Below are 19,301 nucleotides of genomic sequence, written 5' to 3'. Positions count from 1 at the left end.
CATATATTTGACACATTTGAGGAAAATACTAATAAAATAAAATAAAAAATAAATAAAATAGATGTTCCCTTTAGAAATCTTTTTTTTTTTTGCTCTTCTTTGCTCTATAAAAATAGTTGATTTTCTTTTTCAATCACTCATCTTAGCAGTAGGATTTACATGAAAAGAGAAACAAATTAAGTTTGAGTGAAAATGTACATTTTTTGCACTCTCTGGTCAACTGACTCAGTGACTCAAATGACTCAAAAAACTCGATTCACTTTGGTGAGTGACTCGTTGAAACTCGATTTAGTAAAAAGAATCGAATTTACCATCACTAGACTATGTACATTGGGCAATAGCTGACACGCAATGGTCTGAAAATAGACCCAGAGAAGGTTAGGGCTATAGAGTAAATGCCCAGACCTACGTGAAGGCAGTACAGAGACTGTTAGGTATAGTGAACTACTTAGCAGGTTTTGTCCACATCTGTCCGACCACTGTGACATACTGAGACAACTGACACACAAAGACAGTGAGTGGAAATGGACGACTCGACATGAGGGCGCATTCCAGAGACTGAAACAGACTATAGCACAGGCTCCAGTCCTGAAGTATTACTGCCCAGAGGAAGAGCTGACAGTACAATGTGACGCTTCTGACAAAGGGTTAGGTGCAGCGCTCATGAAAAAGGATAAGCCTGTGGCTTTTGCGACTAGAGCACTTACACGTACAGAGCAAGGTTATGCCCAGATCGAAAAAGAGCTTTTGGCTGTAGTTTTCAGTATGGAGAAGTTTCATCAGTACACATATGGTCGTAAAGTGGTAGTATAGAGTGATCACAAACCCTTAGAGACCATTGTAAGAAAACCGTTGTTGAGTGCACCCAAACGGTTGCAAAGGATGCTTATGCACATTCAGAAATACGACTTAGATGTGGTGTATGTGCCAGGGAAAGACATGTTATTAGCAGACACGTTGAGTACGGTATATCTTCCAGAGTGCTCACCGCAGGGCTCCATAGAGGAGGAAATAGAGAGCATTAACATGGTCACTCATGCACCCATCTCACCTGACATACTAAACAGGATAAGGACTGCTATACAAGAGGGCAAAGCACTAAGGATCCTCATTGATACAATGCACAGAGGTTGGCCGACTGACAAAAGAGACATTGACAGTGACATCAAACCATACTTCTCATTCCAGGATGAACTAAGTAGTCAGGATGGACTTGTGCTTAGAGGCGTGTTGTTGTCCTGAATACCAAGAGATAGGAGATCATAGGTAGACTACACTCAACACACCTAGGCGTAGAAGGTTGTCTAAAGAGAGCCAGAGAGTGTGTGTATTGGCCAGACATGAACGAACAAATTAAGACTTATGTGACTAAGTGTGACATCTGCAGGTCAGTTGACTACAGACAGCAGAAAGAGACTTTGGTCCCACATGAGATCCCAACTAGACCATGGGCTAAGGTGGGCACAGACCTGTTTATATTCCACAACAAGGACTACCTTATCACAGTGGACTACTATTCAAACTTCTGGGGAAATTGACTATCTCCCGGACACTAAGTCCACCACAGTGATTAGAAAGTTAAAGGCTCACCTTGCCAGACAGGGCATCTCGGACATTATTGTTTCAGAAAATGGACCACAGTATACGTCCGGTGAGTTTGTGAGATTTAGTCGACTGTGGAATTTCCAGCACAAAACATCTTCACTAGGGGTGGGTTTTTATAATCGATTTATCGATTAAAATCGATTCTGGCTTGGATAACGTAAAATCGATTCATTAACAAAAAGGCTATGAAAACTATTACTATTTGTAGTAATTACAAATTATTTGAATGTTTGTTATTCTTTGTATCACACCCCCTGGCATATGTTAATTTTGTACTAATTGTATACATGTTCTGTATACTGTTTCTTAATAAAGTTTAATATTTAAAAAAAAAAGGTGACATTTGTGGACGCTGGTATTTTTTTCCAGGGTGTACCCTGCCTCTCGCCCTATGACAGCTGGGATAGGCTCCAGCGCCCCCCGCAACCCTGAAAAGGATAAGCGGAAGCAAATGGATGGATGGATGGTATTTTTTTACTCGGAGAATTTATCAGTAAAGTTTCAATCTCTGTCACCCCCTCCTCCCCCCAAAAATAAAAGTACGTGTTATTGCCAATGACAGTAGAAAACTGTCATTGGTTGTCACACCTACTCGCAAAAAGAGTACAGGAGGACTAAAATAGTACCTTCTCTGCGCTTCCTTCATCGTATTAAAAAGCATACTTGAACGGAAAACTATGGGCTCAAAATGCGGTCATAAATATTTTGTACTTGTAAATTGGTTTTGTACTTGTAAAAAAGATTTGTGTGTGTAAAAAAGATTTGTGTGTGCGTAAAAAAGATTTGTGTGTGGACTTAGCCAAAAAAAACCCTGCAAGTTACAACTACGAATTTTGACCCCATTTTTCTTCCTTTCATCTGATTGGTGAATGTCGTCAATCACAAATGTAACAATCCAATCAGAGAACAGATGGGTTTGGCTGTCGGAGGGGCGCTTTTTTTGAACTGCAGGTCTTTGAAGGGAATAAATGCCCTTTTACATGCCAACCCAGCGTTTTCCTTCATCACCACGAAGGAAAACAGTCTGTGGTCGTCCGAGTTTGGTGATTTTTGTGTCACAGGACTACGTGTTTAATACAGGGACTTCCGCAGCCTTTTCAACAGTGCTGCGGAGGCAGGGGGGGGGGCAGCGTTTTGGAAATGACAGTCTTCATTACAAAGCTTTCTTCGTTATGAATTAGCATACATGTTTTTATTGAACATTTGAAGAACTAGCAAAAAAAAACAGAAACTCTTGTAGTTCACATAAAGTCAGCGATAAAAACAACAAGGAGCAGGTGCATCTAGTACAGGTAGAGCTGCTGCAAAAACCCACAGAGCTCAGCAGCCAGCAACAAATTCTGGATCCTTTGCTTTTAGTTAGCAATTAGCATTAGCAGCACATCCTGCATCCGATGTGAAGGGACTTTTATGCTGCGCGCTGTGACTCACAGCAATGGTCCCGGGTCAGCCCTGACGTTGTGTTAAACTAATCCTAAAGTAATAATGGTATTTCTAACCACTGACATACCACAACTTTATCCTTTCAACAGCTGCTGAAAGTAAGGGGACCTAACTGCTATCGGATATTTATATAGGGCTTTGGAGCGTGATGTCACAGGGGTGGGCGTGGAAAGGATTTTGGCCCAATCCGCCATTTTGGGGGTCTAGCGCAAGTGAAAAGGGAGCGAAGGCACACACAACAGCCATGGTTCGTATTTGCTGTGTGGTCGGCTGCAATGTTCGATTGCACAACACCGGCAAGAGAATAAGCTTGAAAAGGGTTTATCTTTTCATTCTTTCCCAACCTGGAAGCAACATGAGGCAGCTCGTGTATCAATGTTACCAAACGAAGGCGTCTAGCCTGGATAGCAGCTGTGAGACGAGCTGACGTGCAGTTCTCTTCCATCTCCAAATATCTGTTGGTGCTCCAGACATTTTCATTCCGGTAAGTTCTAAATATGTTCATATCACTCTTTATAGCCTATTAGTTTCATTTTCAATGCACTCTGAGGTCATAGCAAATTAGAACAAACATCCTACTGAGTGATTTTGCAGAACTACCTTCTATTTATAGAGTTGCTAATTATTTGGCATTATTGCAGCAAACCAGCCGATGAAATGGATGAAACATCATGACTGGGTCCCAGCGCTACACAAGGGACCTGCTTCAAACATCACCATGCCAATCAGATTACTTCTTCCATGTGAGGGTGAAGAGTTGACCCTCCTGGATAAGATGGTGAAGGTTTGCTGCGTTTGGTGAACAGTGTGATAATAAAACCAGGGAAGAATGAAACCTGCTTCTGATAAATGTTCTTAAGTCTTGTGCTGTTATTTTTTCAAAAGATACAGTAAATAAAGTAATGTTAGTAGTGGGTGATATCATGTAAACACTCATGGTTTTGTGTAAACATTTTGTCATTTGTAAACTATAAATGACATGGATTTTACACTGTTACTGATGTGATGTTCTATAAAGTGGTTTTAATAAAATAAAAAAAGAGGCAAAAATTAGTTTGTTTCTTTATTCAACATTTGAACAGTGTGACTCAGTCAGTACATATTCAGTAAATGCAAATTATTTACACGGCAGTGCACTTCAGGCATAAATCTAGACCCCTAGATAAAACATTATGGCATTATAGCAGTGACAACTCCTCCACAGTAGCAGGTGGGAGTTTTCTTTTTTGAGGACGGCTCCTTTTACCTGTCACTACAGATGGTCTGTTTATGTTTTGATCAAGAGCCTTTTTTTAGGCAGCTGAAGAGGAGAAGTCCATCTTATGGCCAACCTCTGGCTGTATCTTGGTCACATTACCCAGCAAAACCCAGTATGCAGGTTCATCTGTAACAGTCCTTGTGCCACAGATCAACACTGCTGCTTCTACATTAAACAGAAGAGCAGCGACATGGCTGCAGGTCTCTGCGACTCCGGCCATACAGGTGCAGTGGGCGGCTTCAACCTTCCCTGTGATGCTCACAGTGACCCATGGCTGCAATGCTGGTTCATTCAGTCTTTGAGAGTGCAGGACCTGAAACACACACAAAGTTCATTTAAAGACAAGAACTATGAGCCAAGGCCGACGTAAATGTGTTTAATCTACTTTATCATAAATGTAACAAAGTGTTTAGAAAGTTAGCACATACATGTCATTTTTCATTTCTTTATGTGTCCATCTATAGAACGCTGCATGTTATAGTGTAAATCTGCCTGTTCTCTTTCAGAAACCTGCCTGCAGAAAATGAACCTAAAGTATGTAATGCAAGGATGTCATCACTTTAGAGATGGAGAAAGCATAAAGTGACAATTATGAATCACTTAATATGATAAGGATATTCTGCAGGTCATTAATCAATGTATAAAACTAAATTAAAATGTATTTTTAGTGACACAGGATACAAACATGGAAGCAAGATGTGTAATTAGGATTATTTATAATAAATATGAATAAATTAGTGCAATTTCTTTAACCATAAAGAATAACTAAATCCTTCAGGACAATGTCACATCAATGCACTGAACTCACTATGTTATCCACCTAACAGCCTCCACATGTTCTCACTGTAATTTCCCCTCATGAATGAATTTATGCTGCACTAATCTGAATGTTTGGAGGGAAATCAAACGCATTTCACTCACTGTACTCGAGCTGACTTACCTTTGTTTGAATGACGACTTGTACGGCACTGACTCCACAGACAAGGTACGAAAATATGTCAGGCTACGTCAATAGCGCTAGGTGTTCGGGGTTTCTACTCCACGGCCATATGTCATACGGGTCCACATTTCCAATGCACGCTATTTTCTGCAAGTACCGCTGCTTCGCCTCTTTACGCAATCGGTCTCTATACAGTTCATTCTCTTTTGAGCTGCTTTTAAGCATCTTTCTTGTAGTCGTCGTTCCAACACAGTGTGTTTGTTTTGATTCATAGACCCCGAAAATGGCGCTGTGCTCCCACAATGCATTGCGGCGTGACGTCAACTCCAAAGCCCTATCCGGTTGTTCAGTCTGACGTCACTAGCCGCGTCTGGGTCTAAACTCCGCTGCAGCTCCATATATCAAACGATCACTGTGGCATTACTGAGAGTTGAAAAACTGTCTAAAGTCTTTCATCTTTAATAAAATGATCAGCGTTCTGCTCTACCAGGTGTAACAATTGAGTTTAACATCCAGGCATCCATGAAAACGGAATTTATGACATTTAACGGAGTTAGAAGTTAGCAGGGAGTTAGCTCGCTAGCTTCTATCTAAATACAATATAGCATATCCTGACTGCGGGGTTTTGGAAACAAATTCAAACGTACAGCTCTGTTATCACTTCCAGCATAAATGAAGACAGAAAACTAAACAGCAGTGACGTTTGTAGGGTTACTGAAGTTGGGCTAGCTGGTATATAATGATGTGCTACGTGACCGCTAGCGACACAGCTATGTTAGCATAATATAAACAAGCTAACTTTTTTTCCACTCGATAAAAGTTAACGTGAGTGTTCTCAGTGGTCAGAAACAAATGTAATCGCATGGCAGGATGCTGTAAAAGGACCAAACTTCAGCCAGGAGAACAACTGAGATAATCCATCCACAATACGAGGTTAGTCATTCATATACTGCTGCATGGGCTGGGCTGTAGTTACATCCTAAGGTTTTAAAAACTGAGCTTAAATAAATGATTAGCGGTAATAAAAGCCGAGGGAGGTCAACCTGGATCACTGACTGTTTTAGGAGCTTTTTGAGATCAAATAGAAGAAAATACATAACATTAAACATGTTAACAACACAAAAGCCATATTAAACGCAGACTACTTTAGGCCCAGAAGTAGGATTCGTCGCGTCATCACTGAACAACCGGATAGAGATTACCCTTCAAGGACCTGCAGTTCAAAAAAGTGCCCCTCCGATAGCCAAACCCATCTGTTCTCTGATTGGATTGTTTAATTTGTGATTGACATGACATTGACCAATCAGTTTAAAGGAAGAAAAATAGGGTCAAAATTCGTATTTGTAACTTGCAGGGGTTTTTTGGGCTAAGTCCACACTCAAATCTTTTTTACGCACGCACAAATCTTTTTTACACATACAAATCTTTTTTACGCACGCACAAATCTTTTTTACACATACAAATCTTTTTTGCGCATGCACAAATTTTTTTTACACATACAAATCTTTTTTACAAGTACAAAACCGATTTACAAGTACAAAATATTTATGACCACATTTTGAGCCCATAGAAAACGTTTCCGATGTTATTCTGTGGATGTCTGCGCTTAATAAGTATAATTTAAACGACGCTGAGACTCGGTATGAGACATGAGTATTTCTCTTAAGCTGTTTTTCATACTGAGCAACATCTACGCATGCGTGAAACCCGTATTGCACGTTATGCTATTTTAGGTTTTGCATTTAACTTTTATTTATTATTACCGTAGACTGCAAACAGATAGTGTCGACCTGGATTTGTCGGTGCATTAGTGAAGTGGAAGTGTTTGGTACAATTGTGGTGTTTTCTACAATCACTGGCATGAACTAGCTTGACTTTCTTTGGTCACATGATGCGACTCCGCAGAAGTCACCTGATTTGTTGTGCTGCTAGTAAGGAAAAAATGGCTGCTCACTTGTCGTACGGTAGAGTGAATTTAAACATATTGAGAGAAGCAGCACGAAAAGAGCTTCGAGAGTTTTTGGACAAATGCGCAGGAAGCAAGGTGACAAACCCGCATACGCCTGTGAAATGTGGTCCAAACACTGGTAGTGGTACTCAATGTGGTCTCTGAGCCTCAGCGTTACTATGAGACTGTCAGTTAACATTATAGTCATAGTTTTATTTTGAATGTGTAAAACAGTACAGATAACGCAGACATATATCTGTATAGGTGCGTCGTATTATAAAATATTCGAGCTAATAGCTAAGTAAAAGTTAGCAAGTATCGCCTGACAGAACATCTTCAGTTCTGCTTACTCACGATTCAAAGCTTTGTTTGTTCTTACTCTCTTACTTTAGGCCATTGTTTGGGACGAATATCTGACGGGACCGTTTGGACTAATAGCTCAGTACTCTCTGTTGAAGGTAAGTGCTTTCTGTTTACAAACCCATTTCTAAAAATGTTAAGAAGCTGTGCTTTGTGGGAATGCAATGATTTGCAAATCTCCTAAACCAATATATAAATAGAAAACGTCAGAGCTTTATATTGTTTAATGAAAAAATATTAGGCCCTTTTGAATGTGATGGCAACAAGACAACTGAAAACGTTGGTACACGAAGAACAGTCTGGAAAAGTAATTGGTACTAAAATGAAATAGCTTGAGGAACATTTGGTAACAGGTCAGTAACATGATTTGTACATATCAGCCATAGTTGAACGTGATCCAGAAATGCTACTGTCTGCTAATGTAAAATGCAAAGTGGAAAACTATTCTGTGGTCAGATGAATTAAGACTTTAAATTATTTTTGCAAAACGTGGATGTTGTGTCCAAAGGACTAAACAGGAAAGGCAGCATCTGACTTATTATCAGCACTTTCAAAAACCTGCACCTTTGATGGAGCTGCATTCATGCCTGTGGAATTGGTAGTCTACATATCTAGCAATGCTGAAAACAGGTTTGACATATGCTCCTATCCAGACTGGATAGGACAGCAGTCTTTTTGCACATTTCAGCAAAAGACTGCTAAACCGCATTAAGCATCTATTACAACAGCATGCATTCATAGTTGAGTCTACTGAACTATCCTGCCTACATTCTAGACTTTTCACCAGCTGAAAGCATTTGGCACATCGTGAAATCAAAAATACAACAAATTAGACTCGAAACTGTAGAGCAGCTAGAATTGTATATCAGACAAGAAAGGTACAGTGTTCCTCTCCTAAAAGTCCAGCCGCTAGTCTCCTCAGTTTGTGGTAAAGATACCCATGCCCTTTTTTGAGATGTACTGGTGTCGCCAAATTAAAAATAATCAAATATTTTTCTTGGTCCATTTTCTTATTTTAAATCTTTTATGTTTTCTGTTATTTTTTTAGTGTAAAAGAAATATGTGTTCATGGGATTTTCAAATCTTGGAATTCTGTATTTATTTGCACATTATTTTTTGGAAGTGTTTGCACAATTTATGTCTAAATTAACTCAGACAACAGACAAGGCCCACGTCTTATTATCTAGTTTCTTTTAACACTAATGTCATGTGTCTAATGTTGCTGAGGGTGTTGTTTTAACTTGTCGTTTATTATGGTGTGTTCAGGAACATGAAGTGGAAAAGATGTTCACCCTCAAGAATGGGAGGCTTCCCCCTGCTGATGTCAAAAATATCATCTTTTTTGTCCGGCCCAGACTGGAACTTATGGACATCATTGCAGACAATATAACTAGGTGAGTGTATGTGTCTCAACTTCAATCTGCGATAAAGACAAGGTTTTGTTTTCTTGTCCTTTCTCTCACTTTGCATAGCTATCCACACTTTGCAACATGAATTGTGCTACTCTTTAGTGAGGATAGACACCATTCATCCCGAGACTTTCATATTTTGTTCGTGCCTCGGCGGAGCATGCTGTGCGAACAGCGGCTGAAGGAGCAGGGCGTGCTAGCCTCTTTCATCAACATCGATGAGTATATCCTGGACCTGATTCCCTACGATGGGGACCTGCTGTCCATGGAGTATGAAAGTGCTTTCAGGGTGTGTTCAGGTTGCAGAGTACAAATATATATCATATACTTGCTTTGGTGGAATCTCTCATATACACATAAATTACTCCCCTTTGTCTCACTCAGGAGTGCTACCTGGAAAATGACCAAACAAGTCTGTACCACACAGCCAAAGGCCTCATGACCTTGCAGGCTCTGTATGGCACCATTCCACAGATATATGGGAAAGGAGAATGTGCACGGGTGAGCATGGTGTAACCTGCAATAATTTCTGTTTTATATGAAAGCAGAGGCTCTGCAGCAGCGAGGTGAATACAGTTTTCTGATAAACAAATGCTCTGCTTGTTATCAGCTCGTTGCCAACATGATGTTGAGGATGAAGAGGGAGTTTGCTGGCAGTCAGAATCAGATTCTGCCCGTGTTCGATACCCTTCTTCTCCTTGATCGTAACGTTGACCTGCTCACCCCTCTGGCCACACAGCTCACCTATGAGGGTCTCATTGACGAGATTTACGGAATCAGTAATGGTATGAATAAATCAATTAGAGTTCTTATTCTTATGTTTGCATGTTGAGCCTCAGTAATATTTATTGTATCTGACATCTGCATATCCCGCTGTTTCTTTTGCAACTTTATTTTTAATCAAAAAGCAAAGCAGGATTACGCTTGAACATTAAAATTAATCTTCTTTTTTTCTCCAATATTTGACATATTGTAGTGTTGAGGTGGAGGTTAGTTTCTCCAGCAGTTTGATGATGTCTGCAGTCTAGTGATCCTTGTTTGGATGCTTGCCTGCAGACATTTCTGTGTGGTAGCTTTTCATGCAAGTAGTGTTACTATCCTGAGCCATAAGTTTTTCAGGGATTATTTTATTTTTAGTATTTTTTTTTTTTAAATTCTATGCTTTCACTCCAGGTTATGTCAAGCTGCCTCCTGAGAAGTTTGCACAGAAGAAGCAAGGTGAAGGGAGTAAAGATTTGCCGACCGAGCCCAAGAAGTTACAGCTCAACTCAGCAGAGGAGCTGTATGCGGAAATCCGGGACAAAAATTTCAATGCTGTTGGAGCAGCACTAAGCAAAAAAGCTAAAATAATATCTGCCGCCTTTGAGGTTAGCCTTGTTTTGGATACATTTTTGCTTTTTTTTCCTTCTTTGCTTACATGTGGTGATCATAGTGTGAAATTTCCTTCATTCCAATCCGGGTACTTTCGGGGAGCAACATGAGATCAGTTTCAGATATTCTTGCTAGGCCAAACAACAAGTAAAGGAGTGCTATGGTCCAGTGCATTATAACTGTAGCATGTCAAAGCCTTGAATTTTATTACTGAGGTGTTTTGTGTGATAGTGGTTAAAGATTATTTGGATGCTGCATCATGCTTGTTTCATCTCTTCTTGTCTCTCAGGAGCGCCATAATGCCAAAACGGTGGGAGAAATTAAGCAGTTTGTCTCCCAGCTGCCTCACATGCAGGCAGCCCGAAGCTCACTGGCTAACCACACTTCTATTGCCGAGCTGATCAAAGACATCACAAGTGCGTATATAATCCAATGCTTTCCCATCAAATCACATTATGTTTTTTAGCATACATCTCGCTCAGTTTTTGGCTTTAAAGTCTTTAAAGACAACTATTTCCATCAATATCCATTACTATGTAGTAAATCATCTATCATCTCATGTTTCAGCATCCGAGGCCTTCTTTGATAATCTAACAGTGGAGCAGGAATTTATGACTGGTGTTGACACAGACAAGGTATTTTTCATCTAGTTACCTATTTTCCTCCCTAAGATAAGTTGTTACACGTTATCAAAAACACGTATATATTAGATAAACCTGTTCAACCATTCTCACACGGCCTGCAGCTCCATGTATTTAGGCTACGTTCACACTGCAGGCGAAAGCGCATCAAATCCGATTTTTTTGACCCTATGCGACCCATATCTGATCATGGCATGACAGTGTGAACAGCACAAATCCGATATTTTCAAATCTGATCTGGGTCACTTTCGTATGTGGTACTGAATCCGATAGATATCTGATGTTTTAGAAAGTGACTGCTGTTTGAACGGTCAGGTCGCATTTAATCCGTCTTTTACGTCACTGACACAAGACAGATGCCAATTATCAGCTCCGGAGAAGACATCGCGAACGCCTCCTGGCCATCACATGTAGATGTTAGTGAAACTGCTGGGAAGACAACGTTGGAGAAATGTGAACATGTTATTTGTACTGTATAATCTGCAGATTCTGACAGAAATCTGCAACTATCCTTTAAAGCACCGCTTCTCTCTAAAACAGCAATAAGGATAATTATTAGGTTATTTACATTATTATGTAAATAACAAAATAACTTAAAGCAAAAATCGGGAGAGGTAAAGTCCAAAACAAGTCTTTATATTAAGGGCCATCAGTCAAACAATACTGTTTGCTCTGGGTCTAAACAGAGCGCGTTGTGTGTGACGTCTTCTTTTGCAGATGCGGGCCGCTTTGAGGGTTCACACTAGAGAGCGTTTGCTGTCACATTTTATTTGTAGTGTGAACAAGCAGACAAAAAAAATTGGATTTGATCAAAAAATTGGAATTGAGCATTAAGACCTGCAGTGTGAACGTAGCCTTAGATACTAAACAAACTGAGCATCTGAATGGGAGGAAAGGTGATGTAAGTGGCTTTGAACATGACATGGTTGTTGATGCCAGATGAGCTGGTATGAGAATTTCACAACTGCTGATCTCCTGGGAGTTTCCCTACACAACCCTATTTGCATCCTTGATGTACACCCAGCAAATCTGCAGCAAGTTTGTGATGCTTTCATTTAAATACAAACTAAAATCTTTGAGGAATGTTTCTTCATGGTATAGATCCAACAGGGTTTCCAGCACCTTGTTGAATCTATACCATGAAGAATTAAGGCAGTTCTGTAGGCAAAAGGGAGTCCAATCCAGTAGTTGCAAGGTGTGTTTTTATAGGTGCTGTTTCACAGGATTTTTAGTAAAAGTTCACTAAACACCCTAAAATTATGTGACTATGCAGGTGAACACGTATATAGAAGACTGCATTGCCCAGAAGGATCCCCTGATCAAGATCCTGCGTCTGGTGTGTATGCAGTCAGTCTGCAACAATGGCCTCAAACACAAGGTGATGGACTACTACAAGAGGGAGATTCTCCAGGTAAAGACATAAAGAAGCTTTCTCTGCACCCTTGGCTGAATCAAAAAATGATTATTTGCTGTGTCATAATTAAAACTGGATGGTTTTGAACTTTTTTCCTCCCCCTGTGTGAAGACCTATGGTTATGAACACATACTCACGCTGAACAACCTAGAGAAGGCTGGTCTTTTAAAGCCACAGACAGGCTCACGGAATAACTACCCCACTATTAGAAAAACTCTTAAACTGTGGATGGAGGACGCCAATGAGCAGGTACTCAATATACAAAAAAAGGAAAGCAGTTAATGGATTAAACTCATGAAAAAGCAAGGGCTGACGTTTGTGAGTTTTTCTGTTCTTTCAGAATCCCAACGACATCTCATATGTGTACAGTGGCTATTCTCCTCTTAGCATCCGACTGACTCAGATCTTGGCACGGCCTGGGTGGCGCAGCATCGAAGAGGTGCTGAAAATGCTTCCCGGCCCACACTTTGAGGAGAGACAACAGCTTCCCTCTGGGCTCCATAAGAAACGTAAGGACTAAGAGAAGCTAGGACTGCTCTTTGCCCTGCTGCTCACAACAGAACAAAAACAGCCGCCCTCCTGCTCTGTGTAGATAAGACACAGGATTTGTTTATGTCAGATGCTGAATAGCGGCAGATTTATGGCATGTAGCCAATGGTGCCACATAGCCACTGTTAGCTTGTCGTTTTTTTGTGTGCCTTTCTTGATAGAAAGGCTGAAAAACCACTCTGTGCTTGATTTGTGAGTGACAGCCAGTGTTTTCCTTTTGTTTTCCTCCATCTTTTCATTTTGGCAGTAGTAGGTGTTGCACTGATGTGAATAATGAATTTAATTATACACTCTGTTTGAAATGTGCTAATTAGAACTGTGTTTGGGCATTAGACAGTTGACTTGTTGCTACATGCCTGCCTTGCATTAGTTTTTAAAGGTGATAATAGAGGACTCTAATCTGGGGGGAGTGTATGGCTAAATAAGGGTTTTCACATTTTTTTAAAAAATTGTGCTTTAACAGAGGGTGGATTGCTATTTGCTTTACATTGAGCTGTGTTTTATTAACATTTATATTTGGTAGTATTTAAAGGATTTACCAGGTCAGAGTGGAATTAAGGAAAAACAATAAAATATCCTTTGCTATTGTTAATATATTTAGTTTTTATGTTGCATTTTAGTGACTTGCATCTCCTCTCAATGTCCAACAGGCCAGCAGGGAGAGAATCGGACAACGCTGGTGTTCTTCCTCGGTGGTGTGACGTATGCAGAAATAGCTGCTCTCCGTTTCCTCTCTCAAGTGGAAGACAGCGGGATGGAGTATGTTATAGCCACCACAAAACTCATAAATGGCACAACTTGGATCAAATCCCTCATGGACCGCCCTGAATCCCCAACACAATGAGTCACCTGCACGTACACCTGGCCACATCAAAAAGCCCATCTACCAGAAAAGCTCAGCTACTGTTTTTTTATGTCCACATCACTGTCCTGCAGGTGTTTCATTGATGTCTCTTCCGGTTTAAAGAGAGACCGGCTCTTTCAAAGTTGCCCTGTGAAAATATCTTTATGTTAAAGTAACTGTTACCTACTATGGCACTGCAGCCTTAGGCATTTCCACTTTCTAATCGCCTGAGTGATGCCACCCTTTGTTTTGCAAAGTCCTGTTTGCAAAGTCGGATGTTTGTGTCGGCCGTTTTCGTTTCTTGATGTGTTTACCGTGGGTTGGTCTGACTGAGAAATGCTCATAGTACAGCAAAACGTAGCTCTGAAGCATAGCTTGCTTTATCATCTGTTTTGCCCTAATCAAGAGTTTAATTAGAATTTACAAAATTACACATTTTTTCTTTTCTAAAAGAAAAAAAAAGGCTGAACAAGCAATGGAGACAATCTGGTGATTTTTATTTTATTTAATTTTTTTGCAGAGGACTCTTCCCCCTGCTGGACATTAGAGAAAAAGCAGGTTTAGGGCAGCCGGAGGCTACATCTGTCTTTTATATACATTCCATAATCTTTACTGTCCTCCCTTTGAGTTGCACCCGTATCGTGCAATTTAAAGGTTTATTGATGTCTAATGAACTTTGTCCTTTGGTTGTGTTTCTGTCATTGCAGCTATTGCTTTTCTGCTACTGTATATATACTGTATATAGAATTAAAACATATTTGTGATGCCATAGAAGAGTAATGATGCATTTGATTTGCATTTTTGAAAGCTTTTGTAGTTGTCTTTTGTTTGTTTTCCTTTGCTTGGATTAAAAATGACTAAATAAAGTCTTAAACTATAATTAGTGTCATATTACTTGGTCATGTGATACGCCATTTTGATTATTGTAAATTGGGCAATTTTTTGGTAAGGAAAGCTGATTGCAAGCGGATGAAAAGCAGGGATGAGAGTGTATTCCTCAGCAGTGCTCCAGTTCTCTGAAGGAGCAATTAGCGCAGTAACAGGCCTCCTGATCATCCGATAATGGCCCTGTGCTGTCTGGAGAGCTCAGCCCACGGCAGCCCATGATTTGACAGCACAGGACACTGATTGAATTAGGAGGCCATTTGCTCCATGTTCCGGTAGAGGATAACTCTGCGGCAGGAGGGTGTTTGATCTCTGTATCAGTCAATACCTTCTCCGTGCCTGACGCTATATATATAGGGAGACCTGCTGACAGCACTCAGATATTTTGGTGACCTCTGTTTGGCTAATCTTTGTAGTTTTTCCTTCATGCTGCTTGTGTAAAAGTCTTGGAAACTACTTTGGTAAATTATTCAGAGAATACTTAAATCTGTAAATTTTGGCCTGCTGTTTCCTTGAGGAGCAGGTGCAACAACACTTTTATTGCCATTAAATAAATCCCAGGGGATTCAGATCCTTGTGATCAGTTTTTCCTTTTGGCTCCTCCTCTCCCACAAGGGCTTGAAACGCTCAAGACGGCACACATCAACTTGGACTTCAGGGCAAGAAGCACAGGAGCCCTTCTGATCAGCTCCTGTCCTGCTCCATCAACACAAAGGTGTAAGTGTTTCCTTTTTTATAAAAAAAGAAATTATGCCTTTACCTCATGTGGACTTATCTGGCATTCATGCATGTTTACATTTGTCACTTTATGCACAGTTTGTCTGTTTTTGATAGCAAGATAAAAATTTTAAGAAGATAACAGACACTCAACTTTCTTTATTTTAATGAGGAGACATAATAAAAGTATACATTTTTATAAGCAAAATTTATTGTGACTAACGCGGTTCTTGTATGGGTGTGGCTGTTGTTTAATAGTGTGGAAAAAAATGACCTTAAAAAACAGATTCACCATGCAGGAATTGTTCTTGTTTTCTTATCCAAAAGCAGTAAAGGCGAATGATGTTCAGTATATTATTTGCAACTGTACGCAAACAAAGCAGATCGATACTGAACCCATTTGTGCAACTTGGGGGATAAATTATTAATGCCAGTCTTTCCTCGGCTTTTACATTGCCAGGAATAAATAACTTTGTGCTTATAATACAAGTTAATATGAAGATGCATCCTGGTGTTTTTGTCTAAATTTCCATACGTTAAATTTAAATCATTCATACTGCCGGTGTTGCTTGCAGTACATATATGTTTAATGAACTTTCAGCCACCTGTCTTGATTCTAATTCTTTTCTTTTGTACTGAAATCTAACAAATGTGTTTGTTTGAAGAATGGGGCGAGGCCAAAACATGGGACACCTAACCCAGCTTGGTCGGAGGCAAATGACACAGCAGGAGCCCCAGGATGTGGACCCCTTGTTTATCCGCTTCCTCCGGACATTCAAGGAAATCCTCAAATTTGTTCTCTTCAGTTACACTGTGCTGTTTGGCGCTTTGCTCCTTGCCAGGTGGACCACTTATTTTATGATAGGAAAATAAAGTGAAAACACCTGTTGGAGAATAAGCCAGATCTTGGACTTATTAGTGGTGTTTATCAGGCAGACCTTGGGATTTGCGGCCTATGAAGTTTCCATAAAACGATAATAAGAGCTGGATTTATCATGTTTTCTTATGTGATTCACATAGTGGAGCTTGTGGCTTCTTGACACGACATTTCTCAGTGAACAAAACAAAGTGTTTAGAGAAACCCGTCGGTGAAACTTATTTTAACGCTGTTGGAATCCAGTGTGTTTGTTTTTAAATGTATATTAATAATGTACGTGTTACAAATGAGCACAGAGAAGCTATAAAACATGTTTGTATGGTGGTGTAGTATACACTGAACTATTTTATGTATTGTAAAAATGTTTATGTAAATACTACTTATCATCGGTATTGATAATGTTCATGTGTATTGATTTTTGTGTTCCAGTGCTAATATCTACTGAGTGAAGGGAAGCAAAGCTTTCCCCTCTGATGGGTTTTCATATGTCTAAGAAAGCTGAACCAGTAGGCAGACACAGCAAGTAACTGCTCCGAAAGGGATTAAAGCCTCAAGGTTTATATGACAATAAATTTGTGGTAATTTGATGAAGACCAAATTTGGTTGGCAAGACTGTATTCACCACCAAAACACAATATAATCAGAAATGGTTTAAGTCTCAGAGATAGACAGGTAAGGACAGAGCAGTAGCCCTGCTGGTGGTTTTCCAGTATTAAAGTTGTTGTAGATGATTTGTTGGCCAATAATCTGTCAAAAAGTATCTCAAATATATCTCTCATGAGTGATACAGAGTCATTCTGAAGCAGAAAGGATATTCCTGTCACAATATAGAAGCTGTGGTCAGTTTTTGGCGAAAGGGACTTTTACATATTATTTATTTACAGCAGGTGAGAAGTCTCACTGATATTAAAAAAATCTTTTTAAAGAAAGATCTGGCTAATAGGGGAGTAAAATTTGTAATACCGTAAATATAACATCACAGTTCCATAAAGATACTTGAAGAAGCCAGAATGGACTGGATTAGTTATAATGTAGAACACAGAGCAGAAACAATAAGCCAGAGTGATAAACTTGCAAAACACATCATTTCCCCTTCATAAATTCTGTTGACTACAGCCCATTTATATTATAACCAAAAATATTAGGGTACATATAAAAACACACATAGAAAAATAACTATTTGGCACAACGTCGGAAGCAGAGCCACAGCAGAGCGATCGTTTTATAGTTATTTAAAACTATAATCTCACATTTTCATCAATTTTACAAATAACCGTGAGAGTCGTTTTAACCCTTGTGTGGTGTTCGTATTTTTGTTACTCAGCCAGTGTTCATGGGTCTGGTGGACCCGCTAGAGTTTTGGCTTTCCAAATTAACACTATCAAACAATTTTATGTTAAATTACTCAACAGATGTTTACTTCATCCCAATTACAAGACATATGAACAGCAAACATGGTTAATTTTTTCCCTTTACCTTTGTTAGATCACATTTATGAATTAATGTGCTTCTCGTTTTTCTTTTATATAAAATGTTATAAATAAATCAGTTATAATCAAGTGGAGTGAGTGGAAAGACACAACACATTTACACGTGAAAAAATAATTAATTGTTTAATTTTTCTTTTGAAAAAAACTGAACACGGGTCTCACAGACCCGAACACCATACAAGGGTTAAATGTCCCAGAAAGACATGGAAGTGTGACAGTGGTGCCAACAGAGGTGAAGTCAGCTATTTAGTAATAGTCTGCAGTGACGTAAAACTGTTAGCAACAAAAAGCTGCTGTCACGTTTTAGCCAAGAGGCGCATTATGAGTTTTGTGACTGAAAGTTGCAAGGCAACATTAACAAAAGTAAAACAGTGTGAATGCAGTTTTCACAGGTGTTTCCCTTTGAAAACAGTGTGGCATTCAAAATAAGTAAGACGGGGTTAAAGAAGAATCAGTATGGTTTTCTATAAAGGTGAACTCGTCTGCTTGAAGGTCCTGAGGACTGAGACAGGTGGTGTGAAGGTTTGATCCAGAGGAGAGCCACATTTTTACAAACTATTCCACCATATGAACCTGAAATCTATGTGTAACATCTGACCTGAGAATGTGCAGAAGAACACCAAACATTATTTATCATGGTGCAAACCTTTATGTTTGACAGTAATTTCTATCTCCTCTCTATGTGCACATTGCAAAAGGCTTTGCTGACTGGGAATTGATGTTTGAAGTTAACGGCTTCAGTTGACTGTAATCACAGAGCTAAATGCTTGTCCATTTACAATAGAAATTGGTAATTCTATTAAACATTTTATTTTCTTAAAAAAAAATGCTGCTTAGCATTCATATTTGAACAGAGCATGGTTTCCACCAGTGTATTGCAACTCTGATAGCCCATTGGGCCTAAGATGACCCTCTGTTGGGCCTCAACATCAAGAAGTGTTTTTAATGTTTCTTTTCTTAGACGCTGTTAGACATCCTACTTAATTTATGTTAGCTAATGTGTGCTTTTAGCTATTTTTACACGCATATAAACTGCTTATAAGATTTTGCAAAGCTATAAAGAAGCTAAAAAATAACCCCAAGAATATTATGACCTTATATTGTTTTACCTGTTTAGCTGAGTTTTAATCATTTAGAATATGCAAAATCTTGTGTTGGTGTAAGAATAGGATTATTCTGGAATTCTCATGCCAGAAGTGACTTTCTTTCTCATATCAAACCAGCAGCAGTGTGTCTGTAGAAGGCCTCACAATCACAACCCCTCTGTATGGTTTATGTCATGCAGTATGTTTATTTTTTTATTCATCAAGCTAAAAGCTCAGGGAGATTGAAAATCGCTTTCAAGAGTTATGAGGCCAAAATGGTAGCAGAGATTGTAAAAATTTAAAAATAAGCCAGCGCACAAACACAAATCTCAAACAGTTGCAGTACAATTATGAGTTAACAGGTTCAAATCATACAAAAATAACAACACAACAAAACAATGAAGTTTCAGATGAATTTCAAACTAATTTCAAGAGCGACCTCAATGACCAGCTATTTGATCCTCT

At 39.4% G+C, this 19,301-nt stretch overlaps 1 protein-coding gene and 3 long non-coding RNA genes across 5 annotated transcripts in view; 3 read left to right on the top strand and 1 right to left on the bottom strand.

Annotated features, from left to right (window-relative positions):
• Window positions 1-19,301, bottom strand: part of LOC113033019 (uncharacterized) — a 56,488-nt gene that overhangs the window by 32,278 nt on the left and 4,909 nt on the right. The window lies entirely within an intron of this gene.
• LOC145432309 (uncharacterized) lies at window positions 3,241-4,098 on the top strand. The gene is made up of 2 exons (XR_013912596.1): window positions 3,241-3,532; window positions 3,690-4,098. It is a non-coding gene; the product is annotated as an uncharacterized LOC145432309 (long non-coding RNA).
• vps33a (VPS33A core subunit of CORVET and HOPS complexes) lies at window positions 7,065-14,662 on the top strand. Of its 2 annotated transcripts, none has more exons than XM_026186260.2 (13): window positions 7,065-7,290; window positions 7,587-7,652; window positions 8,821-8,948; window positions 9,066-9,252; window positions 9,348-9,464; window positions 9,574-9,748; window positions 10,137-10,330; window positions 10,624-10,750; window positions 10,902-10,969; window positions 12,249-12,386; window positions 12,501-12,638; window positions 12,730-12,898; window positions 13,589-14,662. In XM_026186260.2, the coding sequence occupies exons 1-13, from the start codon at window positions 7,135-7,137 to the stop codon at window positions 13,780-13,782; spliced, it is 1,857 nt and encodes a 618-aa protein (XP_026042045.1). In that variant the 5' UTR covers window positions 7,065-7,134; the 3' UTR covers window positions 13,783-14,662. The 2 variants fall into 2 exon arrangements, with proteins under 2 accessions (XP_026042045.1, XP_026042046.1); XM_026186261.2 differs by lacking the exon at window positions 7,065-7,290 and adding an exon at window positions 7,439-7,458.
• Window positions 14,978-16,653, top strand: LOC113033020 (uncharacterized). The gene is made up of 2 exons (XR_003273979.2): window positions 14,978-15,384; window positions 16,050-16,653. It is a non-coding gene; the product is annotated as an uncharacterized LOC113033020 (long non-coding RNA).

This window comes from Astatotilapia calliptera, chromosome 12, assembly GCF_964374335.1.
Source record: "Astatotilapia calliptera chromosome 12, fAstCal68.1, whole genome shotgun sequence".
Taxonomy (NCBI): domain Eukaryota; kingdom Metazoa; phylum Chordata; class Actinopteri; order Cichliformes; family Cichlidae; genus Astatotilapia; species Astatotilapia calliptera.
Note: the sequence above shows the minus strand (reverse complement) of the source record. Positions and strands in the feature narration are given on the sequence as shown.